A 14,576-nucleotide genomic window follows, 5' to 3' on the forward strand; every position below is an offset into this window, starting at 1 on the left:
CTGCTTTGGACATGGCCACCATTTCCCAGCTCCAGAGGGACATGCGCAAAGTAATGAAAAAGCTTGACACTCTCCAGCGGGACGTAGACAAAAATAGCCAGAGGCTAAAATCATAAAGAAGACTCTGAGGAGGGCAAACCTCTGAACTCCTGCCTCCCCTCACTCCTAATTCTGTCCCCTCCCTCCTCATTCCTTATCCAGTTTTTTAGTTGGTTTAGGGGGTTTAGTAATAGGTTAGAGTAGGGTAGTAGTTTACATCGGCTAAGTAGGTAGGGGGTTCATATTATTACATGTTAGTTTGTTAGGGGTTAATGTTGGGGCTTGTGTGTATTTTAATTTAAAAAAAATATATATATATATAAATATATATACATTTAAAAAAACAATATATATATATATATATATATTTAGTATTAGTTAGTATCTGTTTAGGTTAGTATATGTTGTCCTACATGTGTCTCGTCATATAAGGAGGGTGGGGGGCAAATGTTTAGAGTGTGTTGTTAAATGTGGTAAGTAAGCTTAGCATAGGGTAGTTAGTGGTAGTTGTGAGTAATGTATAGTTAGGATAGATTAGGTTAGTATAGGTGTGTTATATAGTTTTAAGTTCTTTTTTATACATAGTTATTAAAGATTTAGGTACTCCCTTTCTGCATGTGTCATATGCTTGGGGCTCTGGGTCTTTGCATGAGTGTACAGTACCAATTGTCTGTTGGCCTGTGTATTCCTTCCTGCTTCCACATCCCACTCTTGACATGTTAATTCCCACTTCCAACTGAGCTGCCACATTGGCAGCTACAAGAAAGCTAGATCTCTATGCATCTGCCATCCATTGTACTCACCACTCAACGTGACTATGGTTCCCATGTAATGGACAGGTAGGTGTGTTTTTAAAGCTGTCATCGTTTGGGTCCTGTGTCGGAATGTTGGACACTGTGGGATGTCTGCCTGTAGCCTGATGTTCATGTGAACACTGCTAAACTGAGTAGTGTCAATTTCAGATGAGGTCAAGTATACAAATGTCGTGCCTATGTGTTTTACTTGTACTCCCTGCTGACGTTATTGGCCAAGCACTCTTACACAGCCATTCCTGCTGTATGTTGTGGGTGAGGCATGTATGTTTTAAAGCAAATGTCACATACACAATGACTTTCTTGTAGGGGATGTGATCAGCATTGAGTTTCATCTTGTAGATACCTTGGGCCAGAAATATCCTATTATTGCATTGCGTTTGCCTCATTTTGTTACGCAAAAGCAACACAAACTTACAATTTACAATGATATTTTGTAAGCTTGTGCTGCTTCAACGTCAAAAATTAGGCAAATGCAGCGCATAAGAATTATAAGTCATTGCCCTTGTGCGTAAATATCTGCCCACATTATTTCTGCAGTCTGGTATAGACACTCTGTGGCCATAGACATTTTAGATGCATCACAAATCTCCAGCAAAGTAGATGTGTCACGTCACACAGAGACAAAGTGGTTGTGTGGGTGCTGTTTATTTTAAAGTGCTGTAGTGCAATATTTACATAGTCCAGGTTTGTGAGCCCATTAGTGTAAAGCATTCTATTGTGGCGCAACACCAGTGCAAGGTTGAGGGACATGTCATTGGACATGATGAGATGAAGTGTCATTCAGTGCAGAGGAACATGAATTGCCAATTGAGTAGTAAGACACATTTGCAGTCCATAGTGGTAAGGTTAACAGTGTGCCGGTGAAGAGTGCATGTCACCAACTGTAGGAACACTGGCATGATGTCAAGCACAGGACAAAGGAAAATCAGTACCCATGTGCCATTGGCTGGTGCTACCAGGTACTCCTATGTGTGAATATGATATGTTCCACATCTTCATCCTCTCATGTGTGTGTCATCCCCTCTACCCTTGATGGTGGTGGTGTTGGGTTTGAGGGGGCAACACACACTTCAGTGGTTGGAGAAGTGGACTCCAAATTCCCGGCAGCTGCCATCTGTGGAACTACATATAGCATCACTGCAGCAAGGAGGAGCTGCTGATTATTGAGCATGGCAGCAACATCCCTGTGGTAGGCAGCCATGCCTGCCCTGAGGGAGTTCAGCTTGTTGTCATGCATGAAGCTGCAAGATTGGGAGGGCAGGTGTAATGGCAACTCCCTCACAGCAGTGGTGAGGTCCCTCACACACTGTTGGACTCCTTTCAGTAGGGATTGTGTGACTTGTATGGCTGCTGACTGTTCTGTGGATATCATCATGCACATGCGCATCCCCTCAAGGCTGGCTGCCATAGTTTGCATCCCCACCCGCACCTCCTTGGCCAGCTCCCGCTGTACTTCCACTACTGTCCTCTCAAAGGTGGTCCCTGTGTCATCAGAGTCCTCAGCTGTGTTTGTACTGGCAGGTCGTACTATTGGGGTGGTGGGTGGGTCCTCTGGGATGGCTGCTACATGTGTGCTCCTCCTTGTGACTAGAGGTGGTGTCTGGAAGGTTCCCGGGGCATCTTGGAGGGTTTCCTGGCTGATGGTTGCCAGCTGGTCATCCAGGTCATCAGAGTAGTCCAGGACAGACACATCCACAGGAGAGCAATCGTTCTCTGCAATGAGATATTGTATAATTAGTGTGTCTGTGTTGTGACAGTTGTAATGTGATGTCACTAACTTCCTATTGGTGGTACATTGTAATCTTGGTTCCCATGCATTGTTCCTGTCATTAATGTTTGCGGTCTCTCAGCCCTATGCCCCACCTGCATGTCATATGTAGTGTGGGCAGTTTGAGGAATTGTCTGCTTCACATCTTCTAGGTGTAGGTTCGGTACAAATTGTGGCTTGCCACCTTCTTGTCCTAATCAACCCTCCCTCTGCTTCCATTAGCACGGTGAGGCCTTGCAATTATTGTCAGTGTGCTGATGCCACATGCACCACACATAACAATATGGCCCTGTCCCAGTCTATCATTTTTCACATACACCTATACGGTGCTGAGACCTAGCACCATACCATGTATTGCATTTCCACGAAAAAATACAGGTGTCACCATTGGTAGTTTCTCATGTTGATGTTTGTGTGCTACATTGCATTGCACTGATGGGCCCGACAGAGTTCCATTTCCTCTTATGACTGTGCGGGTGTGTTTGCCTAGCTACACACATATGTCCTCCCTCTCAATGCTGTTGTCTTGGCACTATGACACCTGAGATGTTGCATGGTGGCATTGCAGCTATTGTGACACAGGCCCTGGGGTAGACCCTGGAATGGGCAGCATGGGTATGAGAGAGTGCCTGATGTTTATTGAGTCTATAGACATGAGCAGTTGACAGGAGTTGCACTTGGACAGGGATTGATGGGGATTGAGCACGTAGTCATACTGATCCCTCATTTTGAGTGTGTTTGTGCCATGGGCACCAAACTGCCATTTCCTAATTGACCAGCACACACAGCACAGGTAGTAGTGGCAAGTGCTGTCAACGGTAAATGCCGCTTGAGCCAATGGCCTGAGACTGAGCATTCTCCTCTAGTTTACAGTCTGACAGTACCTGCTGTCATTTGACAGCAGACTAATTTTACTTTCAACCCTACCCTCCTGGTATGCTTCAGCATTTCCAGCAGCCTTGACATGGCGGTGTACCCCATAAAAAGGCTGTTGGTGTTGTGTTGTGTTGTGCTGTGCCCCTGGATGCCCCTGCACAGCCCATGCACCTGGCAGGGAGTCCTACGCCGTGCCCCTTTGCCCTTTCCACTGCCTGATTTTCAGGGCTGACATGCATTGTGTAGTAGGTATGTGCCTCCCCCTTCTTGCACTTGACATTTAGGCAATTTGGTCCCCCATGCAACTTACCCTACATATGTGATGTTTCCTGGTAGTCTGTGCTGTGCTGTCCTGCAATACCAGTGACGATTTCCTCCAGGATGACGGCTGCAACCATCTCCTCCATCTCGTCCAGGTCCTCTTGTGGTGCTGGACTCCCACCTCCGGTCTGCAGTGCTGCCTTCCTGTTCCTTGCCACTTTCTCCTTTGTCCTCCGCTTGCAGTCATGCCAGCATTTCTTATACTCTGTGACAGTTCTCCTGACCTCTGCCACACTGTTAACCTTGTCCACAATATGTTGCCAAATTGCCTCTCTCCTCCCAATTGGCAATTTAGAGGTGATGAAGAGTTGATGCTGGTGCTCCGTCATCTCTCTGACCAGGATTTCATGCTCCTCGGCGCTGAAGTGACACTTTCTCTTCTTCTTGTCTCTCCCCTGGGTCTTGTCTGTGTCCTCCTGGCTGGTTCCTGGTTGTGTGGGGTCTCCCTGGGGTCTCTCCTGGCTTCTGGGATCCATTTCAGGGCTCCTTAGCACTGTTTGCTGTGTTTGCATCTCTTTTTGATGCTATTACAGTGAAAAATGGTGCACATCCGTTTTGCTACGTTTTTTCATGTTGCAAACCGGATTAGAGTCATTTTTAATGCGTTAACGTCATTTTGCCCTACGACAAGGCGCAATGGTTAGCGTCAGGAAAAATGACTCTAACCTATTCTTAGCGCCACTCTGCGTCAAAGTATAAATGTGACGCCCGAGTGGCATTAAGAAATTACACTAGCCAGCGCAAACATTTTTGACGCAAAACTGCATTTGCTCAGTTTTGCGTCAAAAATTATAAATCTGGCCCTAGATGAGTTATTGTAAAAATGTCCAGTGTTTCTTAGTGTTGCTTTTTGTGTTTCAAAGTGTCTTTGGCAGTGAAAAAGACCTCAAGTACATTATCATAGTCCTTTCTACATTCTATTTTACTCTTTTTTTTTTCCTAATGATTTCTATTAATCTGTAATATAACAGAGTTTTATTATCATCATTAATCTGAGTTCTTTTTTCCCCAGAACTCTGGATGCTCCTTGCCATACCAAGTTTGGGTCATTCCATTTTCTCATTTAATTCTGAAAGTTGAAATGATTTCTAGTTGACATCTGCACGTGTGGCTTTCAGTGTGCCTTGTTATTCCACATTATGTAGAACCAGAGATTTGTTTTGTACATTGCTTCTAATACAGCCGCTATGCTTGTGCATTGTTTTCTGAACCTCCGATATTGTCATCCTGGGGGTTTAGGACAGGTGATTAGAAAGGTACAATCAGTGGAAATAGTGGAATTGCAAATTAGTGGCTCCATCTCCAGGGCAAAATTGCAATACGGATGAACCAAAAAGGGAAAGAACCTGTACTAGTCTCAGTTAGTACACTCAATTACTTTTTGCAACATGGGGCTAATATTAATACACATAGGCTGGATTAGTTGTAGCTCCAAGTTAATTCCTACCTGTACATTGGGCAGCTCGCATGCCCCCTTCATAGCCTTTTTGTTCAAGTAACAATAATTGTACTGCCTCTTTTAATTAACTTCAAAGAAAATTTGGAGCACATTGTTATCACAAACAAACATATTCAAGTCACAAGACATATGGATACTACTAAGGTACCTTTGGGAGTTGTTTGCCTGTATTTCACCACTTTCTATGTTCTATGTCTTTTAGGAGTATCTATGTCTAATAATGAACGCTGGAAGCAACTGCGCAGATTTACTATTATGACCCTGAAGAATTTAGGGATGGGAAAAAGGCTGTTAGAAGACAAGATCACAGAAGAGGCCAAGTGCATGGTTGATTTCTTTAGAAACACCAACGGTAAGCATGGATTGTTTATTCGTTATTATATGCATAAATGTCATATTTTTGTTGTTATAATTAACAGTTGATTAGGTATTCAAGCAGCAGGTTGTATTCTAATTTATCTGCTGGACTGACAACTGAATAACCTAACAATTTAGTAGGTGAATAGCACAAGAATATAAACTACTTTGATGCAATATTACAATTTCTTGGAAGTTTATTAGGACACAGATGAATAACATAAATTAAATATTGTAGGTTAATCCAGATAGTTGAAATAAGGAGAATAGCTCCGATTAGATGCACACACCTGACACTTGTGTTGTATTTTTTTCAATGCAAGGGTGTCCTCTGCAGATTGTAGATGAGGACCCCTAAGACTGTCAGCCAACACGTGTTTCGCCCCCTTCTGGCATGCAAGCCTGAAAAATGCATATGTAATCTGAAATTAAAACAAGACAGAGAGAAAAACGTAATCAGTGATAGTAGAAAGGGAAGAGGTTAACAAAGAAAAGGAGACAACGAGGGGGAAATCACAAGGGGGGAAAGAGAAACAAGGGGAAGAAAACCACAGCTTCATCAGTATTTCATGATATAACTAGTAGGTCCAAGGAAAAGTAATTTCAAATCCCTATCCAGGCACAGGATACACGTCAGGATAAAAACGTGCAAAATGGATAGAAACCTATGTTGGCACATACGGGTTGTCAGAAATCCCAAAGGGGGAATGCCAAAGGTACATTACCAGCAATTCATGAATACAAACAATAATACCGTAAACCGTTCCAACAAGAGTACTGGTTAATCGAAGAATCATAGCTAACAATGATATATGGAAATAATCCAACCTATAACAGCAATATGATGAGTTGTAAGTATGATGCAAACCCATATTGACCGAATAACATAAAAGTTCCATCAGAAATACAAAAATGAGAATAGCAATAGTGAATAAAAGTTCTATAACCATTAGTAATGTAATCCAGAGTATTATTTGAACCAAGATTCATTGTTTAACAATGATGGTAAATATGAACAACATATAGGAAGGAGTACCTCAGGTGACCAATATATGGAAATTATCTGACATACAGCAACAGTATAATGAATCATGTGGATGATGCAAAACAGTGAGAAAATAATAATGAAAAAAAAGAACATCCCGAAATACAGAGGGACCCCCAACTGGTCAAAGTTGAGCAGGATGTTGCATACACAATCCAAATCAGGATTAAGCAGGAGCAAAAAGGAAAATAATACGCATATTAGAAAAAAGCAATTGGAATCAGAGTCAAGGGGGATCAGTTGTAGCTCACCTGACTCTGTAGTGCTCACACCATGACACCTAAGTGGGGGAGGTCTACAAGGTGACTGGTGTGCCAAGAACCTCATGGTATAGAGATTATTGTTGTGAAACTAGGTACCTGATCACATACAGGCCAACAAAAAAGGAGCAAAACCATATCCCCAGGCAGATAGAAATAGTCTGAACGCAAACATCTGGATCTTCGCTTACCGTAGTATTAAAAGAGCCGTCAAATACAACGTAGGGCATGTCATGAATAAGCCAGAAAGGCACTGTTTTGTAACATAAAGAGTATAAGCAGGTCTAAAAATGTAAATACAAATTAAGGGGTAAAACATTTCAGGTAGGAAAGAGTGGGATGACCTAATTATGGGACGCAGTGTGTCTGGTAGGAGTGATGAGCTATTCAAAATAATGCACGCCGACATACCTTGGTGAAAACTAGAAAACAACGTGGTCCATAGGATATGTCACCGAGGGGTACTATGTTCCCTTAATCTGGTAAAATATAAAATGCTCGTTAAGGCACAGCTACTTAAACCCCTGGTTAGAGATAATACAAGAATAGATAAGTGAGATGACCTCCTTAATATGGTCCACTGAGTTACCTCTTCTGGTTATAAGTATTTCATGCAGTCCAGCGAGAGTGGCAAGGTTCATCACCTGTGCTATCCAAAGCATAAGGGATGTATGAGACGCGTGTGTGATGTAGTTAAAGTGAATTCTCAGTAGTGTATCGAGGTGTATGTGTATGTTGTGCTACGCCAAAAAAGGCATATATGGGTGCCATATTGGATGTAGGTACATTCATCTTCTGAAGTGTGCTTCATGCTTGGGACCGAAAGGCAAGTCCCCTGGAGGTAGGTAAAAAAAACAGCAAGGGGTTGGAAAATGTCTATGGAGGGAGATAAAGAACACTAGTAAATGGGAGAGAAACCATTCAGGAGTTGAAATAGTATATTAGTACTATGTTACAGTGCAAACTCTTGAATGCAAACTCTTGAACGAGTGACAAAGTGTATGAACGTGTCGTGGAATGTGAGCAGGGAGTAATTAGGCACCATATTGGTTGCAGGAATGTCATGGATAGGCATGGATCGCCATAATGGATTTAATGCTCGGGACCTAAAATGAAGCTTCTAGGGAGAAAAAGCAAAACCCTGTTTGGGGTAGGGCAATGTCCCACTGGGCAGCGAAGGGAACACTGGTAAAGAAGAGGGGTTATCTACAGAAAACTGATATAAGATGTAAGAGAACTGTGGTAATTAATCAGAAAAGTCCTGTTATAGGATTCAGACAACAAGAATTTGGAATAAAAGAGTAAAGCTGATTGGGTATACATGCTGTCTGCTAATAGCCGATGGTACTGGCGAGAGCAAGGAGAGGAAGTCTGCATAAGGACCATCTTTAGGTTTCCTCCAACGCGCTTCTACTTTATTGTCTGTTCTATTGAAAGTATTTCTGCTACCTCTATTGCTACCCATTCTACCCTTGCCACAGACACCTTCATCTGAGCATCCTGACAAAAGACTGGTGTCTTTTTTAGTTTAATTACACAGCGCAGGAGAGAGAGGGGGAGGCATTCTCAAAAAGAAAAAGGCATTATCTGAGATCAGGGACAGGTAGGCACCAAAATGTCTCAGCAACGAAGAAAAGTAAAAGGATCAGTCAAGAGACAAGTGGTACAAATAGAAAGAAGGCCCATGTGGATGAGGACCTTTTCGCGTCTCCCTTGCAACAATCTTCAGATGCCTCGCAACTGGCCATAACATCCAGCTATCACCCAAAGATATACACCAAATTTTCCTTCTTAAAGGATGCAGGGTCAGTACTCTGCTCGAGTAAGGATGAGGTAAATGGGCTTCCATCCCTACTACAGCCAGTGGCTTGGGAATAGATTGGGAAAGAGATGGGAAACAACGTATCATCTGCAACAGATGGGCCATGCAGTGGGGCCCAAAAAGGATCTGTTTTGCCCATAACCCAAATGAGCCAGGACAACCATGAGGATAACAGAGTTTTGGAGGGTAAGGCTGAAGCTGAGGAGGGGGTAGCCAGTAAGGAGGAGCAGTCATCAAAATCATGCATTAACAGCTCACTCAGGGAAGCACAATAAGAATAACTTGGGGGAATTCTGCTCATAAACGTCCTCCACGTATCAAATAGAGAAGCAATAGTGGCTCCCTCAGCTGATGAGAGTCCACAAAGCATAACAAAAAGTACTCAAGCCCTGACACTTCGTCTGGAGTCTGTTGCGCCAAAAAAGTAAAAAATGCAAGACAGTAGAAAAATACACCTAGAGTCTTCACCCTTGGGATCATGCAAGCATTGCCACTCCACACTTCAACAATCAGCAATTACCCCACATTCCCCAAGTAAAGCATGTTCTTAATTTCATCAACAACAATCTCCCTGCAAATAAGTTAGACACGCAGGTTGCGGATTGCAACAATTCCTGTCTCTCAACACAAGAGTGGGGGGAATTGGTAGCCTCATATACACCTGATCCGACCCTGGAAAAAAACAGTAAGATATCTATAACAGACTCAGTAAAAGTCAAACAAAATGAGTTGGGTAAAATATGGACATCCTTAATAGATACTATGCAATTATCAGTCAATGCTATGCAGTATCAGGCAGATAAAATGGATATTCATCTCATGCTCCTCAACTCATTGGCGGACTATGTTTCAAAAATTGATTGCAAATTGGCTAATTTAAACAACTTTATTAAATGGGCCCTAACTGATCTGCAGGTGACCCAAATAAGCTGTCCTTGAGCCTCAATTGTGGGGAAATGATCAAGTTTGCTATCAATGATGGGATAACTTTTAATAGATATAAAGTTAGCAACCAAACCATCATAGGCAGCCCAGGATACTGCCTTGAGGAACGAAGCACTTAATTCAACATTTGGCCAAGTGGAGCAAGAGACTCAAGGAAAAAGAACTAACGGGGAAAAGGACTATCTCCAAGGTGAGAATTCCTAGACTCCTGTGGGCAGCATAAATCAAGCACCTACAGGGCAGGTGGCTTCCCCCACTTGGGGGCACATATCTCCAAGAAGGTCCCCCAAACCATGGAGAACAAAGCCCAACTAACTGTCCTTCGCAATTCAAAGCAATGACGAAAACAGAGAAGGAACGGCAGAAAAAGTAAGATAAAGATAACAGCTCAGTTTAGACCAAGCTCTGCAATTCCAATATTAAAAAGCTCAGCATTGAGAGCTGATAAAGATACAGAAAACAGAAGTCAAATGACTCATTCCAGACTCGAACAGTGTGGCTATTGAAGATGGAAGAAGGGTCACACATAAGGTGACAGCTTCATTCATGAGGGCATGAAGACCAGTGTTCAATTGATCAGCAAAATTGGAGGATGACCAAAAGTTGCAACTTACCCAAGTTATGTAGTCAGGCTTCCCAGAGTTTACAGTTCCAGGGCTCCCATTGTCAAGAGCTATATCTAACCTGTCCTTTAAATAAACTGTATCATTAACCACGCCAGAATCTGAGCAAAGCATGAAACAAGTAAAAGCTCCCAACAAGCGGCAGGTGCAGAAGAAAGTAAGCACCATTCTTTTTCTGCCTGAATATATATTGAAGGGGCGAGGTGACATCTTAAACAAAGTGAACATCTTACGGCTAATAACAACCATTAGCAGGTTGAAGGATCTAAAATCTTCTGACTTGATATTCATAGAATTTGTGCAATACTGTATATCAACCCCTTTGGCAACGAGGTTACAAAAGCAACCTGGGCATTGCCCGGACTAGCTAGAAGAATCCTGGAGGAACAAGACTAAGACTATAAGGAATAAAGTTACAACATTATTACAATCCAGGGCATCCTGAGGCACTGCTAGCTAAGATCAATGATCATCAAGATTTTCAATCGATCAATCAATCATGGATTTGTATAGCATAGCTAATTTTCCTAGTTCGAAGTCCCAAACTTACTTTTTATTAAAATGGCCTCTGAGTGCATTGCCTATGGATAGCAAGTACTATAAATGGTCAACACACCAAACGAAGACAAAGCATTTTTAGTAAATCCAGTCACTTACATGGCAAATCCCATCCTAGGCAGGAAATAATTAGGGAAAACAAATTAAGTTGGCCAAGAAATTATTGGGGGACCTTGAGCATCTTAGTTTTTGCACACTAAACAGCCTGTTCCTGGAAGATCATCCCCCAGCAGCTACTGTGCAGAGTAATAACAAGTACAACAATAGTTACACCTTAGCAACACTTTCCCTGTTTTGTAAAATCACTGCTTATCATTTGGGAGTAAAAGACAATAGTGATCAGCTCCTGCAAAAAAATCACATTAACTGCACAAGTCATATTACCAATTCAATCAGTGAAAGTGCCTGATTCCATATACACAGTAAATAATGGAAGAATTAACTTAAAAAATCAACAACCAGAAAAAACTGTTAGCTTTGACAAAAAGCCTTTTGTGAAAAAATAACATCTTAGGAGCAAGTATGTTAGCTGTTTGGGAAGCTTTACAAGAGAATTAGGGGAACTCCATTCTATCAAAAGAGAACCAAGGCCAAGACCTTTAGAAGGATTATGCCATAGGAAGTGTACCAGTTCACGGAATGATTAAAACAGGTGGCCCAGAACTTCAATGAATAAAGCTGTACAGAAGCTTCGTCTCCATGGCCCAGGTGACAACCTGCAAAGAAACTGAGGCAACATAAAGTGGGACGGAAAAAGCTAAACTGGCAAATTAAAAAGGAGGCTGAAGAAATGCTTTGGACCAAGCTTTTATATGATGCAAAGACAAACAACAGTACACGGTTTTGGCGCACGACTAAGCTACTTCAAAATTCAACAGCCCCTGTAATATGTTCTTATCTAATTGAAGCAGTGTTGGACAGTTTTTTCTGGCAACACTTTAACAGCAAGCCAAAAGCCGAAAATGGTGCAGGGCCTTTAGATAAAGAGATAACGTAAGAACTAAGTTGCAATTTTACAGAAAATACAACCACGTTCTCAGTGCAGCAGATTATTAAGCGAATTTCCAAAGGAAGTCAAGAGGGAGCTCCTAGCCTTAATGGTCTACCTCTGGTCTTATTTCAAATAGACCCAGGCTATTTGGCAGAATCTCTAATGCCGATTGTTGAAGAAGTTCTAAGAACAGAGGCAATCCCAGCCTCGTGGAGGGGCTCGATCATCTCCCCAATCTATAAACAGAGTGACAAGAGCAAGGCAAAAAATTATAGGTTGGAAGCCCTCATAGATAATGATGCAAAATATTATACTGGTCTTATTCTGGAGGAATAAACATCTTGGACCTCGGAAATTCAATCATTCCTTTCAGTCAAACGGGCTTCTGCAAGCACAAATTGATGCTACGAAACTCGCCAAATATCCCCTCTATCTATGTTTTATCAATTACACATCAGCTTTTGACTGTATTGACAGGGGTACATTGTAGAGCAAGTTGATCAACTGGAAGATTCCATCTCCTCTCCTGAATCAGTTAATACTTCTGCATAGAGGCATCTGGGTGCAAGTAAAGTTGGGTGCCAGAAATCTATTGTCTAGAAGGTTCCTTACTACTAAAGGGCTGAAACAGGGCTGTGTTTTAGCTCTAACCCTCTTTCACCTGTTTATGTCCAACTTAACATCAAGGTTAGACAAGTGTAACTCTCACGCCCCTAGGATGGGAGGCTTGGTCTTCTCGAATCTGCTACATGCTGATGATCTGGTACTTATAAGCCGCACCCCTGTAGGCCTTCAGCATTTATTGGATACCATGCAAAGTTATTCAGAAGTAAATAGTGTAAGTATTCACTTGGGCAAGATCAAAGTTATGCTATTGAATCAAAGAAAGGCAAAAAGGGCACATCAGTGGTATTTGGCCAAGCAGCAACTGGAGATGAGGAAAGAGTGTAGGTACCTAGTGTATGAAAGTACCCTCTTTTTGCCATGGCTACCCCCATTTTCTGCCTGATGTCAGTGTGCTTGACTGTATTTACAGTGATCCTGCTAACCAGGACCCCAGTGATTATGCTCTCTCTCCTCTAAATTTGGTTGTTGCAGACTGGTAACCCAGTAATTCACCACAATTGGCATACTGGTGCCCCCTTATAAGTCCCTAGTATGTAGTACTTAGGTACCCAGGGTTTTGGGTTCCAGGGGATCCCTATGGGCTGCAGCATATCCTTTGCCATCCATAGGGAGCCCATGCAAAGGCTTTTGCAAGACTGCCATTCCAGCCTGAGTGAAAAGGTGCATGCACCCTTTCACTGCCATTTACATTGCACCAGGTCACTTATAAGTCACCCCTATAGCAGGCCCTCCAGCCCTCAGGGCAGGGTGCAAAGTACCTGGGTGTGAGGGCACCCATGCACTAGTGGAGGAGCCCCCATGACCTCCAGGATAATTGTCCCAGACTTTGTGAGTACAAGGATGCCATTTTACACGTGTACTGGACATAGCTCACTACCTATGTCCAGCCACAAAATGGTAACTCCGAACATAGGCATGTTTGGTATCAAACATGTAGGAATAATACCCCATGCTTTTGCAAGCATTGGTTGTATGATTCCATGCACTCTGGGGGCTGCTTAGAGGACCCCTGTACTGCCATTACAGCCTTCTGAGGTTTTCCAGGCACCCCCAGCTGCCGCCACCTCTCAGACAGGTTTCTGCTCTCCTGCTGCTTGAGCAACTCCAACCCAGGAAGGCAGAACAAAGGATTTCTTTTGGGAGAGGGGTGTTACACTCTCTGCCTTTGGAAATAGGTGTTACAGGCTTGGGAGGGGTAGCCTCCCCAAGCCACTGGAAATGCTTTGAAGGGCACATTTGGAGCCCTCCTTGCATAATCCAGTCTACACTGGCTCAGGGACCCCCAGTCCCTGCTCTGTCTGAAACTGGACAAAGTAAATGGAAGTGACCACTCCCCTGTCCATCACCCCAGGGGTGGTGCTCAGAGCTCCTCCAGAGGGTCCCTGGGTTTTGCAATCTTGGATTTCAAGTTGGCAGGAAACTCTGGGAGCATCTGATTGGCCATTGCCAGCAGGTGACATCAGAGCCCTCCCCTGATAGGTGCTTACCTGTTTAGCTGACAAATCCCACTTTCAGGGCTATTTAGGGTCTCTCCTTTGGGTGGTTCTTCAGATTTGGAGTGCAAGACTCCAGCAGGAATGCTCTGCATCCTTTACTTCACCTTCCCACCAAAGAAACTGCACCTGGGCCCTCCAGGAACGCTACAAACTGCATCAAAGAAGCAATGATTACTTCTGCAACATAGTATCCTCAGCTCCTGCCAGCAACTGCAACTATTTCCTGGTTGTGCATCCTCTAAGGACAGCCTGTCTTCAGCCTGTACCAGAAGAGCGAAGGAATCTCCCTTGGAGTGAAGGAGTCACTCCCCTGCTTCAGCAGGCACCTCACTGCATCGACGAACGACTGTGTGGATCCCCTCTCCTGATGTGATGCGTGGATCCTGCATCAGGGGTGGTAGAATGAAATGGTCCCGATAGTCCTGATGTCCTACTGTCCAACTTTGGTGGAGTGAAGAGCTTGCATCCCCACGCAAGACAGCACCCCCATGTACTGCGTGTTTTGCAGTTGCCAAGGTTTGCTGGCATCCTTTCATGAAGTTCTTTGTGCACCATGCAGTTCCGGCCCCCCACA

General features: G+C 43.3%; 1 protein-coding gene across 1 annotated transcript in view; it reads left to right on the forward strand.

Moving 5' to 3' along the window:
- Nucleotides 1–14,576, forward strand: part of LOC138259676 (cytochrome P450 2G1-like) — a 698,383-nt gene that overhangs the window by 149,226 nt on the left and 534,581 nt on the right. Inside the window, exon 3 of the mRNA XM_069207550.1 lies at nt 5,481–5,630. Within this exon, the coding sequence (XP_069063651.1) occupies nt 5,481–5,630 (150 nt within the window). The remainder of the gene's footprint in view (nt 1–5,480; nt 5,631–14,576) is intronic.

This window comes from Pleurodeles waltl, chromosome 9, assembly GCF_031143425.1.
Source record: "Pleurodeles waltl isolate 20211129_DDA chromosome 9, aPleWal1.hap1.20221129, whole genome shotgun sequence".
Lineage (NCBI taxonomy): Eukaryota > Metazoa > Chordata > Amphibia > Caudata > Salamandridae > Pleurodeles > Pleurodeles waltl.